This window comes from Mauremys mutica, chromosome 11 (assembly GCF_020497125.1).
Source record: "Mauremys mutica isolate MM-2020 ecotype Southern chromosome 11, ASM2049712v1, whole genome shotgun sequence".
Classification (NCBI taxonomy): Eukaryota; Metazoa; Chordata; order Testudines; family Geoemydidae; genus Mauremys; species Mauremys mutica.
Window position 1 is genome coordinate 8,516,525 of NC_059082.1, and position 16,562 is coordinate 8,533,086.

Genomic DNA, 16,562 nt, shown 5'->3' on the forward strand with positions numbered 1-16,562 from the left:
AGAGAGCGCGGTAGGCGGGGGGCAGAGAAGAGCGGGCTGGGACGGGCAGGATTTTTAATGGAACGCTGCTGCCTGCTGCAGTCCCGTCCATCGGCCCCGCTCAGCCTGCTGCCGGGGTTCAGCAGCGGGCTGAGCGAGGCCAGTGGCAGCCACAATGTGCCATTAAAAATTGGCTTGCATGCCATCTTTAGCACGCATGTCATAGCTTGCCGACCCCTGGTCTAGACACACCAGTTAATCTGTTCTTATCAGCAGAACTCCACTGGGCAGGGAAGGGAAAGAGAGACTCAAAGGGAGGGGAAGATAAATGGGGAGAGAAAGCCGTGGCAAAGAGCTAGTAGAGAAGTCAAGACTTTGGGGATAAGCACATTGTTAAAGACTAAGGAGGAGGAGGGAAGTGAAAAAAACAGCAATGTGAGAAGAGAAAGATGAAGAAAAAAAGGGCAGACGAAAATACAGAGGGAGAGAGAAAGGACAAAAACAGGTGAGCCATGGCAATTTGCCATGAGTAAGGCTATGATTTAGTCACTGAGGTTGCAGAAGTCACAGAATCCATGACTTTCAGTGACCTCTGTGACTTCAGTCTGTGGTGGTCGGAAGCTGCAGAGTCCCCCGCCACACACAGGGGTAGGAGCTGCAGGGCAGCCCCAGCACCTCTGAAGGCCCCCGGAGCTCCAAGCTGCCACGGGCAGAAGGGGAACCCCCAAAGCCGCTGCAAGCAACAGAGAACCCCACAGCTCCCAGCGGCGGGAGGGAGGACCCCCCCCAGCTCCCAGCCTCCCATGGGTAGTGGGAGTATCCCCGGAGCTGCAGGTGGCAGGGATATCCCACAGCCCCCAACTGCTGCAGGCAACTCCTAGCCCCTGCACAGCTGCCCCACTTCAGATGGTGTGGGGATCCACAGATCCCCATTTTGTCAGGGATATTTTTAGTAAAAGTCATGGACAGGTCACAGCATCAGTGTATTTTTCTTTTTTGCCCGTGACCTGTCCATGACTTTTACTAAAAATATCCATGATATAATCTTAGCCTTAGCCATGAGCACTAGGGAATGGCATAGGGATCTATGCCCAGCTATTCAACAAAAATTCCTAGTTCACAGTTGAGAAAGCAATGGTTTTCTTCCAATTATTTTATGTATAACCCTCTGGCAGTGCAAGAAGATGCTCTCTGCTTAATTTTAGTTTGTTGTGAGTAATAGTTCTTCCAAGTCCTGAACTCAGGAGTTTGCAACTGTAAGAGGAGGAGAAAGTGCCTTTCAAATATTTTGTTTTTAGTCTATTTTAAGCAAATCATTCAACAGATCACTAGACCGAAGATTTTCTTACTGGTTATGAGTACATACAAGGCTGAAAAGCAAGTTGGTGTTGGACTGGTTGGCTCCCTCCCCTAGTACGGAGATGGAACTGCATTACATACCAACAATGCAAGGGGATAAGGCTGATGGCAAGGTGATTCTAAGCCACAGCAAATATGATTCATGATTCCTTACTCACCAAACTCAAGTAGGCAAGTGAATCTGTCAAGTGTTAACTTATTTTTATTTATATATTAATATACAATTAATTGCAGAACATACTGTAATTGTGTATATGCAATTGTAATTTAATATGTATAAAACAGAATTGATTTATATGAAATTATATTCTTTTATATTAAACTCATATGAAATGTTTCCCAGTTCTTCTTAAATAACCATCTCAGTATTCAGTTTGAGCAAGATTTTGATTACAACTCTGCTTCTGGTGAAGGGACAGTTAGGAGAACCACACTATTCAGTTCATGTTGTTCTTTGAAATGACTGTACATCACCTCAAAATGCTTGAAAGTTAACAATTTCATATCTTTTGTGACACTACAGTATAAACAAAAGGTGATAAGCCTTGTAGGATATAAGGGCAGTTTCACCTCTTGAATGTGGAGGAGCACGAAGAACTGGAGTTTCCCATTTGATACTAAAGCAGAAGTATGAACTAACCATTTAGACACTGCATTTCAAAAAGATCAAATTTCAGATCAGTAGCCTGTAAGATAGCTAACAGAGCACTGGTACCCTTTGGCCTTGAAAAATGTTACTACAGTGACTTCAAAGCAATGAATTACTCATACACATTCCACAACAGGTTAGGTCAATTACTGTAGAATTTTCAAAAGCACACAAGTGATGTAGAAGCTTAAGCTCCAATTTCAAAAGTGACAATCCATAGGTGCATTTGTGTTGTAGTCGCGTTGGTCCCATGATATTAGAGATATGGGAGTGAGGTAATATCTTTTACTGGACCAACTTCTGTTGGTGAGAGAGACAAACTTCTGAGCTTACAAAGAACTTGGTCCAATAAAAAATATTACCTCACCCACCTCGTCTCTAACTCTTAGGAGCCAAAGTCCATGGGACTTAGCCTCCTAAGCATCTATATCACTTTTGAAATTGGGACATAAGGCTTGTCTACAAAGTGAGATAATGCACTCTACCAGGATTAGATTTCTAAAGTGTACTAACGTGATATGTATTACTTGGTTAGTGTAGTGTACTTGCTGATAGGCGCTAAAGGTTCTCTACTGAAGTGGTCCTCAAAGCCGGTCTGCTGCTTGTTCAGGGAAAGCCCCTGGTGGGCTGGGCTGGTTTGTTTGCCTGCCACGTCCACAGGTTCAGCTGATCATGGCTCTCACTGGCCACGGTTCGCTGTTCCAAGTCAATGGGGGCTGCGAGAAGGGCAGCCAGCACATCCCTCGGCCCGCGACACTTCCCGCAGCCCCCATTGGTCTGGAGTGGTGAACCGCGGCCAGTGGGAGCCATGATCGACCGAACCCGTGGACGTGGCAGGTAAACAAACCAGCCCGGCCCGCCAGGGGCTTTCCCTGAACAAGCAGTGGACAGGCTTTGAGAAACACTGCTCTACTACACAGAACTAGAGTAAAGTGTGCTATGGAACTTTTAGTGCACACCAGCAGAATCTACACAGACCAAGTAATGAGCAGCATGTTAGTGTGCTTCAGAAATGACACCCAAGACGACCGCATTAGTGCACTGTGTAGACATTACCTTAGAGGCTTTTGAAAACATTCCCTTAATCACTAGAGCTTATCTCCAAAAAACACTACTACTTTTTGTGAACTGCCTTTTATACAAAAACCAATAACAAATTTCTAGGCATCAAATACTGAAAAATCACTGTAAAGAAAGATATTTGGAGGGTATTTGCCAGTATCACAGAGTAGCCAAACCTGATGACAGTTGTTCTCTTTTCACCTGTTTTACTCGGGAGAGAAATAGCTTTCAAATCCATTGGACTAAAGTAGTGTTTCCCAAACCTGGGACACCGCTTGTTTAGGGAGCTGCGGGAAGCGGCGAAGGCCGAGGGACATACTGGCTGCTGCTTCCAGCAGCCCCCATTGGCCTGGAGCAGTGAACCATGGCCAGTGGGAGCTGCTATTGGCCGGACCTGCGGAAGTGGCAGGTAAACAAACCGGCCCAGCCCGCCAGGGGCTTTCCCTACACAAGCGGTATCCCAAGTTTGGGAAACACTGGACTAAAGGATTTTTGATACTTTGGTAGCTAAGCAGATTCCTGACTGCAGTTCATCTCTCCTCTGTTAAACTAAATTAGCAAACATTTCATCTTCAGTTCAAACACAAATTTAACATTGCAATAGAGTATCAATTGTTAGTAGAAAATTAAATTAAAGATAAATCACAGTGACAAAGTGGCAGATTTAAGATAAGAAAATTCAGAATTAAGGCTTTCACTTTGTCCCTAACCTACAATACTGTTTTGTTATTGCAAGGAACTATATATTTTTACTTCAGTTGTGCAAGTTACTGCAGAACATATGAGTTACAGATAGCAAAGGTTTAACCATGAAATTCTTGGCTTTTGTCTTTTTCAATCAGGCCAGCAACATCAAAAATAAAACAATGGCATTTGTGAGGGGTTTTTTTTTTGTTTTGTTTTTTTTGACAGGATAGAAGAGAACAAATAATTTTCACTATGGTCCATATCTAGTCTGGTAATCTTCCTGATCAGACAAAATGCAAACAGTAATATAATTCTTTCACAGACATAACAGAGGTTTCTTAAAAGTGCTTAGACTATTGTTTTCATAATGAAAAGGAACATAACCATATTTAGAAGCATAATATACCATTTCTGTGACACAAGTTCAAGAGCTGCCTTCAAACTTCAGCTCCTCAAGGATAGGTTTTGGTTTCTGATTAAAAGGATGTACTGTTTACTGTTCCTTTGCACTCAACAGCAGCTGGTTACTAAGTTGCCCTACAAAAGATCAGTTGGGCAATCCTAATAACGCTTACAATACAAGAACAAGGTGATACCCAATTAAATTTAAAGGCAATAAATATAAAGCTGAAAAAATGTTTTTAAATACATACTATATGCAGGATTAAACCATGGAACTCATTACCACAAGATTACTGCACAATAGCAGGGGCAGCTATGAATGAGGTGGAATAAAGGTCATTTGGGAATGGGAGATGTTGGTGAAAGACTGAACTCTTGGGGCATAGACTGTCTTTTTTTCTCTGTGTTTCTACAGTGCCTAACGTAACAAGATCCGGTCCATGGTGCTACGGTAATACAATAATTTCCCAGGATCTCCCACCTGGAGCTGCTAATATCTGAACGGCCTTGGAATGGCTAACAACCTTTTGTGAAATATATTCTGTATTTTTTAGGGGGAAAAGAAGATGAAGCAGTAAGTTAATGGCGTTAAAAAAAACCTATGTTAGAACACCAGGATGCATCTGAAAATCATAAAAATACAAAGGCATTTAAGATTATATGAACTTTCCCTCAATTAAGCATTTTATACATTAAAGTTAAGAGAAAAAAGGCTCATCCTTTTATTTAAAGTTTAACCTTGTGGATTTATACCACAATTACATGTCCTCAGAGCTCCCACTCAATTCCATGAGAATTTACTCAAACATTATGTTAGTGAGCATGGTACAAATACCTAAATACAGTAACTGGAATACAAAAAGGGACCTCTGAAATATAACAAGCAGGATATTTATTTCTGTATATCCTGAGTATTTTTTTACAGCCCTCCAGGAACAAATCTCATCCAAATCAAGGAGGAGAAGAAGCTGAAGTTGAGCAATTATTTGTATGTTGGCAGGCAAAACTATCCCACCCTTCCCTCACCTGAAAAATTATCTGTTAATTGTCTAAGTAGCAACACCCAAGAGAGCTGCACAGTAATTTTAGGGGATGAATTCAATGCATCTCAGATCCCATGTTGAGAATGCAGCACTAGCCGATTTTAAAAAGTCAGGCATTCCCCCTCCACCAGTGTTTTCCCTGTGAACTGAGCATGAAATTCTACACTGTCCTGAGAGACTTTTCATAACAGAACTGAATATTAGCTACATAATATAACTTTTTAATCTATTTTTTAATCTGGAATGGATCTCTAGAGAAAGAGGTCAGCCTATTTTACCTACCTCTGATGATCTTGATAATCCGTCAATATGGATAATATCATTTTTACTGGCCAGACGGGAGGAAACAATTACTAGATATTTGTGTGAGCAACAGGAAATAGAGATGGATGTAACTGTGAAAACTGCATAAGGATGCATGCAGTTCTAGGAGTGGAAAACTCTTGAAAGGATATACATTTGCAAGATGACCCCTCAACTCGGTTTCTTTTAATTTTGCTAAAAGTGTGTCCAGGAAGGGTTCAGAAGGTATCATTTTAGAGAGATTCAGAGTCCAGAGGGCTGATCTAAAGAGGCTAAGGGCTGCATTTCGTGTAGGGTAGTGTTGTGTATAGAGGACAAGGAAAAGCCCCTAAAAAATTAACTCATCTAGCTCTGATAATCTAAGAACTACATACAATAGAACTATCGAAAAGGCACTAATGGTCTGTAGCACAGATCCAGACACAATAAGACCTTCCCTATATGTTATCTACAACAATAGAACTGAGGGTTACATTTTCTTTCTCCCTGCTTGTAATTATATCAACTGCGTGCATACTTTATTTGTGTTAACCTAAAGATGTAATAACGGTTTCCTCAAGCCTGACCAATAAAGGTTTGTATTGTCAGTATCAATGAATTATAAAGTTCATCATATAAGTCTGGTAGGTTGACATCTTTTCCTTGCTGACCAACTGAGATATAAGACTGTCTCCTGAATTTTTTCAATTTTTTCTGAAAAGAAAATATGAAGAGCTTATTTACGCCCTGATTTTCTGCTACTAGGAATTCTGTTTGGAGATCGATGATAAAAAGGACTAACTTCTTAATAATCTTGTGGGTTTACAACAGAGTCAATCAATGGAGCCAAATTATCTATAGTAATCAGCATTCCAAAACTGTCTCCAGTAGGTGAATAATGCGTAAAGTTTGGCTAGAACATTGGACCTTCAAATTTCAAATGAAGCACAGACCAAATCTCATCAGGTCTGCTGGTAGCTAATGGTCATTCATTGTGCAGCAGTGTTTGGGATCCTCACTCCTTTTTTAAAAGCTTGAACCTCTTATAACAAACCCCTAAAGGGATTGAATCCAGCACCTCTTGACTCTAAAAGCATGAGCCTCTAGTGCTTGACCTAATGGACTGAGTCCATTAGCTTGGAGGCAGCACCCAAATCAAGTCTCCATATATGGTCTAGCCACCATAGGGGGAGAGAGAGAAATGCTGTTACCATGTGTTACAAGATAACACTATTAAACTTCACTTACAAATTTATTACACACATTTAACCATTACTCCTCAAACAATGAATGAGACCCAATTTTATTTTATTGTAACATTTATGTTTGTCAATATATTGTTTCCAAGGACACACGCAATTTTTTTTACCTAACTTGTTTTCATTATTTGAGGAACTTTCTTTCTCATTAGACATTTTAAATATATAATGCTATTTTAAAAGATTAATGCTATAGAAAGTTTGCAGGGAAAAATAATAAAAATGAGAGTTATTTAAAATGTAAGAAAAATTTCTTTTAAAAGGTACAGTAATACTAAGACTACCATAAACCTACAGTAGTGGAATGCTGAGAACCTTTATATTTTTCATATTGTGAACAAACAAAGGGACCAGGTTCCTTGACATTCTGATTGTTTTTATCCTCTCTTTTTGAACATAACAGGAAAAATACTGAAAGGCTAAAAAAGTACAAAAATAGTTTTAATGCAAATTAAATAATTTATCAATACATTTTGCCATAAAAATAGATTTAAGACACTTCAATAATAAAACTCATAGTTGTGCAACAGATAAGACAACAGACCAAATTCTGCTCAGTTACACTTGTGCAATCTTTTGAAAGTAATGCAGTTACAAGTGAAGCTGTGCAGAACTTGGCCCATTAGTATCAAGGAAAGATCTGATAGCTTTTATAAGAATTCAGCCACACTATGGAAAGGCTACAATTGAAAGGAGAATCCATAGTTTCTATTACTATTTAGTTTAAACATTTCAACCAGAAAGTGGGAGTTGATGAGTTCTCATAGTAGTTGTGCTTTACCTATTAACACAGCAGCAAACAAATATTTGTTAGTAAATATTCACATTATTGGATTACTGTGGAAACGGTCATTCTTTTCACCACCAAATGAGGCATTAGCTATAACTGAGAAATATAGAATAATTGAAAAATAGCAAATCATGTTTTATGGCCACTGTTTTTAAAATGCTGTCAAAAATATTTTACTTAACATACTTTAAACAGCCCTTTACTGCTTTACACTTTGCCAAAACAAATACTAGGAAGTTAAGAAAATTGATCTTTTCAAATTGTTACCTCAACGATATCTGAGTTGGTTCTGCTCTCATGGGGTTCATTGTATTCTGTGTATTTGAGTAGAACTTTGTCCATATCAGTGCTGGCATACTGAAAGAGTTTGTTAGAGCTGTTAAAAATGATGAGTGCTATTTCACAGTCACAGAGCACACTAAGTTCGTATGCCTTCTTCATTAATCCAAATTTCCTCTTCGTAAAGGTCACCTACACAAGAAAGAAGAGTGGAGGTTTTTCAAATGACAGAACAAAATTTTGAATGGCTATAATTAACACATAAAAATGGAGTGTCAGTTGAGAGCTGGCACTTCAAAATTCCTGTAACAAGACATTTACTGTAAGCATGCAAGCAAGTTTAATGTTCACTGTGAATTTTCATTTCTCCTACTCAAATATACAGTCACCACATTAACAGTGATATACAAGTGAAATAGAAGTTGGTGGGGCCAGTATCTTCTACAAAAAACATTACTATACAAGAGCCAAACTCTATTAATTGTAATCAATAAAATTAGTCATAACTGCTAAATGGATCTGTCCCCAGAAACAGTGGAGCCCAGATATACTGAGAGGGTCATACTTGGTGAGCTCTTTATAACTGATCCATGCAGTGTCATTATCCACTTACCCCTCATTGTCACTGAAAATTAACATTTTAATTAGAGCTGTCAGTTAACTGTACTTAACTCACACAATTAGCTCAAAAAAATTAACAGATTAAAAATACAAATGTTTTTCTACATTTTCAAATATATTGATTTCTTTTAAAACAGAATACAAAGTGTACAGTGCTCACTTTATATTATTTTATTACAAATATTTGCACTGTAAAAATGATAAACAAAAGAAATAGTATTTTTCAATTCACCTCATACAAGTACTGTAGTGCAATCTATTGTGAAAGTGTAACTTACAAATATATAGATTTTTTTTGTTACATAACTGCACACAAAACCAAAACAAAGTCCACTCAGTCCTACTTCCTGTTCAGCCAATCGCTAAGACAAACAAGTTTGTTTACATTGACGGGAGATACTGCTGTCTGCTTCTTATTTACAATGTCACCTGAAAGTGAGAACAGGCATTCGCATGGCACTTTTGTAGCCAGCGTTGCAAGGTATTTACGTGCCAGATATGCTAAACATTCGTATGTCCTTCATGCTTCAGCCACCATTCCGGAGGACATGCTTCCATGCTGATGATGTTCATTAAAAAAATAGTGTGTTAATTAAATTTGTGACTGAACTCACTGGGTGAGAGTTGTATGTTCCCTGCTCTGTTTTACATGCATTCTGCCATATATTTCATGTTATAGTAGTCTCGGATGATGACATGTTGACAAAATGCAAAGACGTGCAGAATTGACAAAATGCAAAGAAGGTACCAAAGTGAGATCTAAAAATAGCAACAGCACAGGACCCAAGGTTTAAGAATCTGAAGTGCTGTCCAAAATCTGAGAGGGTCAAGGTGTGGAGCATGCTTTCAGAAGTCTTAAAAGAGCAACACTCAGATGCAGAAACTACAGAACACGAACCACCAAAAAAATAAAATCAACCTTCCGCTGGTGGCATCTGACTCAGATGATGAAAATGAACATGTATCAGTCCGCTCTGCTTTGGATCATTATCAAGCAGCATCCGTCATCAGCATGGATGCATATCCTCTGGAATGGTGATTAAAGCATGAAGGGACATATGAATTTTTAGCACATGTGGCATGTAAATATCTTGCTACACTGACTACAACAGTGCCATGCAAACTCCTGTTCTCACTTTCAGGTGACACTGTAAACAAGAAGCGGGCACCATTATCTCCTGCAAATGTAATTAAACTTGTTTGTCTGAGCGACTGGCTGAAGTAGGACAGAGTGGATTTGTAGGCTCTAAAGTTTTACATTGTTTTATTTTTGAATGCATTTATTGTTTTGTACATAATTCAACATTTCTAATTTCAACTTCCATGATAAAGAGATTGCACTACAGTACTTAGATGAGGTGACCTGAAAATACTATTTCTTTTGTATTTTACAGTGCAAATACTGTTAATCAAAAATAAAGATAAAGTGAGCACTGTACACTTTGTATTCTGTGTTGCAACTGAAAACATTATTTGAAAATGCAGAAAACATCCAAAAATATTTAAATAAATGATATTCTACTATTGTTTAACAGTGCGATTAATCGTGATTAATGTTTTTAATTGCTTAACAGCCCTAATTTTAATACATATTATGGAAAAGCATAGAAAGCAGAACAAAAGTTGACAAGATCAAATGCCTCTATGCTGATTTTTATATCCTTTTATATTTAAATACTCTGAATATACATTCACTTTCTTTGTTCAGTATTTCTTATCTGAGTTATTTTAGAACGGGAACTGCAAGCACTTTGATAAGTAGACAGGAAAAATGTTCTCATTTCATGGTAGCTTTAGTGTAAGTTCCTCTATACCCTCACCTATTTTGGAACAGCAATTCCCTGCACTCAAAGAAACAGATATACAGCCAGTAACCATTTACTAGGGGAACCTTGGATTACGGAACAGCTATGCTGCAGTATATCAGGACAGGGGCCCTTTTGATATCACAGGTCAGGTACTTATATGAGGTAAAATGCTGAAGTAAGCTTTCATCTTAGATTTACAAAATACAAAGGAAAATTCTTGGTACATTAATGCTCTATAAAAAACATCAATGTCTTCACATAGTCTGGTGTATTATAGGTAGTTGGAAGGCAAGGGCAAGAGAACCACCACCAAAACTAATACTACTCCTAATCTGGATATTCTTGAATTGAGGACCAACAGTGACTTAGTTTTATCTCCAGTCTTAAGAGAATTCAGTGATCAAGGACTCAAGCGTAGGAAAGTCACTTATAAACATTGGTCTCTCCCCCTTCTTACTAATCTAAGACCTATTCTCTACTATTGCCTCACCTCAGACTGTGCTCCCCATTACAATTAAACTTAATAGATACATTTTTGTAATATGTTTTTGTTATGCCACATATTGAAGTTACTTTGGCAAGAGCATCCTAAATTTAATCTACCATATCAAACTCATTTTATGTATACATTTCTACAGCACATTTACAGTTGCACAGGAATATTATTTCTTGGACTGGAACTGCACACTGGCCCCAAATACATTCATTGCACAATTATGATTTTGGGAAATGAAAAGTAATTCTTTTTACCAGCTACTTTTTTGTTTTGTTTTGTTTTTTAATCCTGAGCAGCAAGTGTCATCTGTCTCATCCTCTTTTTAACTCTTAGTAGAGTTAAACAGACTGATAACTTTAAGGCTAGAAACATGAAAAAAACCATGACGACAAATTTCACCACTAAAATCTTAATGTGTTTCGTACAAGACTATTTAGGAAATATTAAACTGTCAAACAGTTCTATTACAAATATATGTTTCCACATGTTTTTGGTTTGGATACATTTTCTAGGACAATTTTCAGTGAAGTATCTCTGAACATCTCTAAGCATCATTTTTAGTTGATGAGAACAAGTAACTACTGGATTGAAAAATTCTCCTCCAACCATGCTGAAAATGTATACCAGCAAAATAAAAAACAAAACATTTTTAAACAATAGGTATACATTCTCAAAGTTGAACCTTGTTAACCAAAATACATAGCTTTCTTTATTTTCAATCTTAGGCAACTTTAAGAATATATTTTTCATCAGTGGAAATTCATTGCTCACTTTCTCTTCCTTTAATTTTTTCAGTAAACCATAAATGTGTTAAAAAAGTAAGATTTACCAAGTCTATCAAGTGCTCTGAAGAAATACTCCCACACTATATTATATTCCTCAGTACATAAGACCAGCCATACTGGGTCATACCACTTGTCCACCTAGCCCACTATCCTGTCTCTGACAGTGGCCAATGCTATATGCTTCCGAGGGAATGAACAGAACAGGGCAATTTTGAGTACTTCTGCCATGTTAAGAGTTTACAGACTCCACTTTGTACCTATAAATTGCTAAGTTTCGACTAACCATCTGTCACAGGGTAGCTGACTGGAAGGGCAAAAACATGAAACACTATCCAATACTTTTGGTTTGCCAATGTTAATTGAAGCCTCAATCTTAGATTAATACAAATTCAGCTTGCCAACCTATACTCATTCTCCCTAAATCAGCTCCCACATTCTGAACATTGTAATGGACTTGCCCTCAGACCCACCACTTGAAGATGAAGCAGTTACATTAAGGTAGATTTTTTTTTAACCTAATGGACAGATCTGCCAAAAGTAATTTAACTCATTGTAAAGTATTTTACCAAATGAAATGCTATCATGTACCATTTATTACTCAGGCACCTGAAATTTTAGCTAAAATTCAGAAACAACAAATAGAACTTCTGGGCTTCCAAATGATACCATGGTCAAGCACTCAACACAAACAATTGCTGGAGAATGAAGCAACTCTGCAAATAATTTTGTAATTTAAAATAAAATGTATTTCATTTAAATTAGATCACGCAAAGAATATAAGATTAAGTACTTCAAACAGAAGTTGGCTTCATGTGATTTTACTTCAAAAAGACATTTTTCTTTTCAGATGTTCCAGAGAAATTAGGCACAATTATAAAATCTTTGCTTATATATTTTACACAAGCTTGCCCTTCACTTTTAAAGGGAGGCAATTCTGCTCTTGAGAAGCCTGGTCATTTCCCCTAGGTTGTCGTCCCCCCCGCCCCCAATCTCAGTGAAAAATAAAAGTATGTTCAAATCCCCAAACACATGAACAAGAAAGGACACCTAAACATCTCCCTTATTACAAGCCAATAAGGAAGCTAAGAATGCTGAGTAAAATTTTCAGAAGTGCCTAAAGCCCATTTTAAAAAAGTAACAAGCACTTATGAGCCTGGGTTTTAGGATATTAAGTGCCTCAATCACTTCTGAAAATGGACTTTAGAAAATTTTACCCACTCAACACTGCAGCCCCTTATTGCAATACCAGTATACTAAGCCAATTTTGGGAATTACTTCACAGTCCTGAACCAAAGACACAAATTGTGAAAATGCAATAGGCATTTTTACAAAAGTGAAACAACTAATTTATAAATTATGCATACTCAACTACCAATATGATGATATACATCAAAGGAAAAAAATCTTACTTACATATCACATATCAGAGGGCGGCTGTATTGTGATTTGAATGAGTGACTGCAGAGTTGTAATGATTTTACTATGAAATGGCCTCCCTTCTGCAGTGGCCCAAAACCCTTGGTCAAGTCATCTAGCTGCTCTTCCACCTTAATTTTCCCTCATCTGTAACACAGAGATAACTGACTACCTTACATGAGTGTTGTGATTCACAGATTTTGAAGGCCAGAAAGGACCACTGGGCTCATCTAGTTTGTTCTGTGGAACACAGACCAGAGGACTTCTTTGAATTAATTCCTATTTGAACTAGAGCGGACCTTTTAGAAAAACAATCAGTATTGATACATACATACACGTTGTCAGACAAAAAGCTATGTGACACCATGCAATAATCAGGAGTATGATTAATGCGATTTAGTATTTGTGGTCTATTAAATTATTTTTAAACAAACATTTAATTTTTTTTCCTTACTCACCACCCCAATGGTGTCACTACCAGGAAAAATTAATGTTGTCATGGTGTTTAACTATGCATTCCAAATCTTAATACGTTTGACTTTCTTTTTGAAGTTTGCCCATGATACGAAATTTCCTGGGTTTATAATGTTTGGTTTCAGAATAACTACAACTTACCTTTAGCATTTTACCCCATACTACCATTATATACTTTCAATTTAACTGCATCGAAATATGGCGTGCCTGTAAATTTTTCTCTAAGATAACATTTCATAAGTGAACACTAAAAAAACCATGAGGATATTATCATATGTTTCCAATTATATGAAGTTATGAAGTATGAACTTTAAATCATTTTTACTTGAATTTTTATGCCAAATTCATTTCTATGCTCTGGCTGCTTTATGCCACTCTGGAGCAGCACAACACATACAGAACATACTGTCCAGTTAAGCTGCTTTCATAGCTACTTTGCTTCTTCAAAGCTGTCAGACTGTATGTGTAGCAGAGTAGAACCTTGCTCCTGCCCTGAGGGGTTTAAAAGCAGCCTGGCAGGGCTTGAGAGCGGCTGCTCTCAAGGCTGGGTTGATTGAGGAAGTGGCTGCAGGTGAGGCCACGCCCCAAACTGAGCGACAGCTGGCCCCTATAAAAGGCCAGGGAAGTCTCTCTCTGTTTTCAGAGAGAGAAGGGCCTAGCTGCAGGGAGCTTGAGACCTGAGTGAAGCAGGGCTGGGGAAAGGCAGAGGAGCTGGCAGGGCCGGCTCTAGGATTTCTGCCGCCCCAGGCAGAAATGAAGCGCGCCGCCGCCCCCCCCCCCCAGCGGCGCGGCGCGTGGCCCGAGCCCCCCCCCTCCAGCGGCACGGAGCGCCGCCCTTGCCCCTCCCCCTCCCGAGCTGCGCAGCCCGGCCAGGCCCCGTCCCCCCCGCCCCAGCGGCCCTTGCCCCCGCTCCCCCGAGCGGCGTGGAGCGCCGCCCTAGCCCCTGTCCCCCCGCCCCCCAGCGGCCCGGCCGGACCGAGCCCCCGTCCCCCCGCCCCGAGCGGCCCGAGCCCCCCTCCCCGCGGCGGGGAATCAGAAGGCTCTGCGCTGCCCCCGCGGCAGGCAGCGCAGAGCCTATTAAATCCTAGCCGCTGCGGGGAGTCAGAGGGCTCTGGGCTGCCCGCCGCGGCAGGCAGCGCAGAGCCCTCTGACTCCCGGCTGCGGCTGGCGGCAGGGCGGCTCTAGGATTTGTGCAAGGGCAGGGGGCGGCGGCTCCGGTGGACCTCCCGCAGGCATGCCTGCGGGAGGTCCACCGGGGCCGTCTGCCGCCCTCCCCCAGGACGCCGCCCCAAGCGCGTGCTTGGAGCGCTGGTGCCTAGAGCCGGCCCTGGGAGCTGGGGAGCTCCAGCCTGGAAAGCCCCAGGCTGTGGCCTAGCATTGGGCCAACAGGTACTGGGGGTTGCAGAGGGCAGCCCAGGGGTAGGCCAAGGCAGCAGGTCCAAACCCCTTTGCCTGTGATGAGTAGGCTGATACTGCAGTCTGCCCCAGAGTGTGGGGCTAGACAATGACTGGCAGTAGCCAATACTGAGGCAAGGTGGGGATAGAGGGTGGGGGTTCCCTGAGGAGGGGAGACCCAGAGAGAAAGGGGTCACTGCCAGGGGCAGCACCCCATGTGAAAGGGCACCAGGTCCAGGGAGGGACATGGGGGGCCAGAGGACAGGCGGATCACCAGCCTGCAGAGGGCGCTCCAGCGCTGGAAAAGAGCTAATCCCCAGAGTCACCAGCAGGAGGCGCTGCAGGGGTGAGTCTGGCCTGTCTACAGTATGGAACAATTTTCCCCTCCCCCATGTCCTCCCAATTCCCACTGCCTCTTGTATCTTCCTGCATTCCTCTGAATACACCCCAGAATCCATCTCTTCTACACTCCACACTTCTTTGCACACTTCTGCATCCTATAACCCATACATTCCCCAGCATTCTCTCTCCCCTCATTTCCCGCTCCTTGCACAGTCTCTATTGAGAAGCTGTGGTATAACAGGAAGTTACAGAGATGATTTTTACATTTTCTTTTTAATAAAATCCTTCTTTTAAGAACCTGACTGATTTTTCCATTGTCCAAAGACCCAGGGGTTTGTGTCTTTGATCACTTTGTAACCAACTGGTTAGGATATTATTCTCAAGCCTCCCCAGGAAAGGGGGAGTAAGGGCTTGGGGGGATGTTTTTGGGCAAGAGGAACTCCAAGTGGTCCTTTCCCTGTTTCTTATTAAATCACTTGGTGGTGGCAGCGTATCAGGTTTTAACCTAAACTGGTAGAAATAAGCTTAGGGAGCTTTCATGCAGGTCCCCACATCTATACCCTAAAGTTCAGAGTGGGGAAGGAACCCTGACAACCTCCCTCCTCACCTTCACTGTCTCCATTTTCTATCTTTCCACTTACTTACTTCCCATTTAGCAAACCTCTACACTCCTCTCTTACCTCCTCTCCTTCAGAGAAAATCATGACAAAAGCCGCTTTCAAAATGGCCACCAGCTCCCATATTTCTGAATGAAAGTGAAGCCAACCTTTCTTCAAAGGAAAATTGTGACCCCATGTGCTGTCTGGAGACAGAGAGGAACACTAGGAAGAGGTGAATTACATCAGTCATTTTAACCAAGGGGAATCTGTGGCCTCAGTCACACTGTGAACAATGGGAGATGGCAGCATTTTGAAAGAGTCCATGGAATTCTCAGAGGTAGAATACTATTCTACAGCATTTGCTGAAGGAGAAACTTTCAGTTATGAATAATGGGGGGGAAATTACCATTAATTCCAACTAAACATTTTAAAAATGTAGCCTAGGCACAAGACTTGAGAGAGTTAACTGTAAAAGGGAAATTTGAAGAGTTTATTTTACAATCTCTGGGGATAAAAACAAGTCTGACACCAAGTAACTACGTATCTTAAAGGACCCATTTTTTAGCTAATTTTAACTAACATTTACTTTTAAATCCTCAAGAAATTCATTCTACACTCAGTAAGTATTTTGAGGAGGACAATGCGCTGTACATTTCATACATAGCAACAGTTTCAATCCTTGCTTTAAGTAAAAAACTCAGCTCAACTTTAATTATGGAGTTGCTCTGGCATTGCCATTTTACAAATTCATAAGCCACTACACCTTATGTTTAACAGCTGTCAGAATAAAAATATTTTTATGAGCCAATGCTAAAACATGTTTTCCTTGGCTCCT

The 16,562-nt window shown here is 40.3% G+C and overlaps 1 protein-coding gene and 1 long non-coding RNA gene across 11 annotated transcripts in view; one reads left to right on the forward strand and one right to left on the reverse strand.

The window, feature by feature from the left end:
• Window positions 1–16,562, reverse strand: part of MEF2A (myocyte enhancer factor 2A) — a 206,968-nt gene that overhangs the window by 80,551 nt on the left and 109,855 nt on the right. For all 9 annotated transcript variants that reach the window (XM_044979541.1, XM_044979551.1, XM_044979543.1 and 6 more), the window contains one exon: window positions 7,780–7,983. In XM_044979541.1, the coding sequence (XP_044835476.1) occupies window positions 7,780–7,983 (204 nt within the window). The remainder of the gene's footprint in view (window positions 1–7,779; window positions 7,984–16,562) is intronic.
• The window catches only part of LOC123343941, a 54,731-nt gene that overhangs the window by 11,234 nt on the left and 26,935 nt on the right, over window positions 1–16,562 (forward strand). The gene's annotated exons all lie outside the window — the stretch shown is intronic.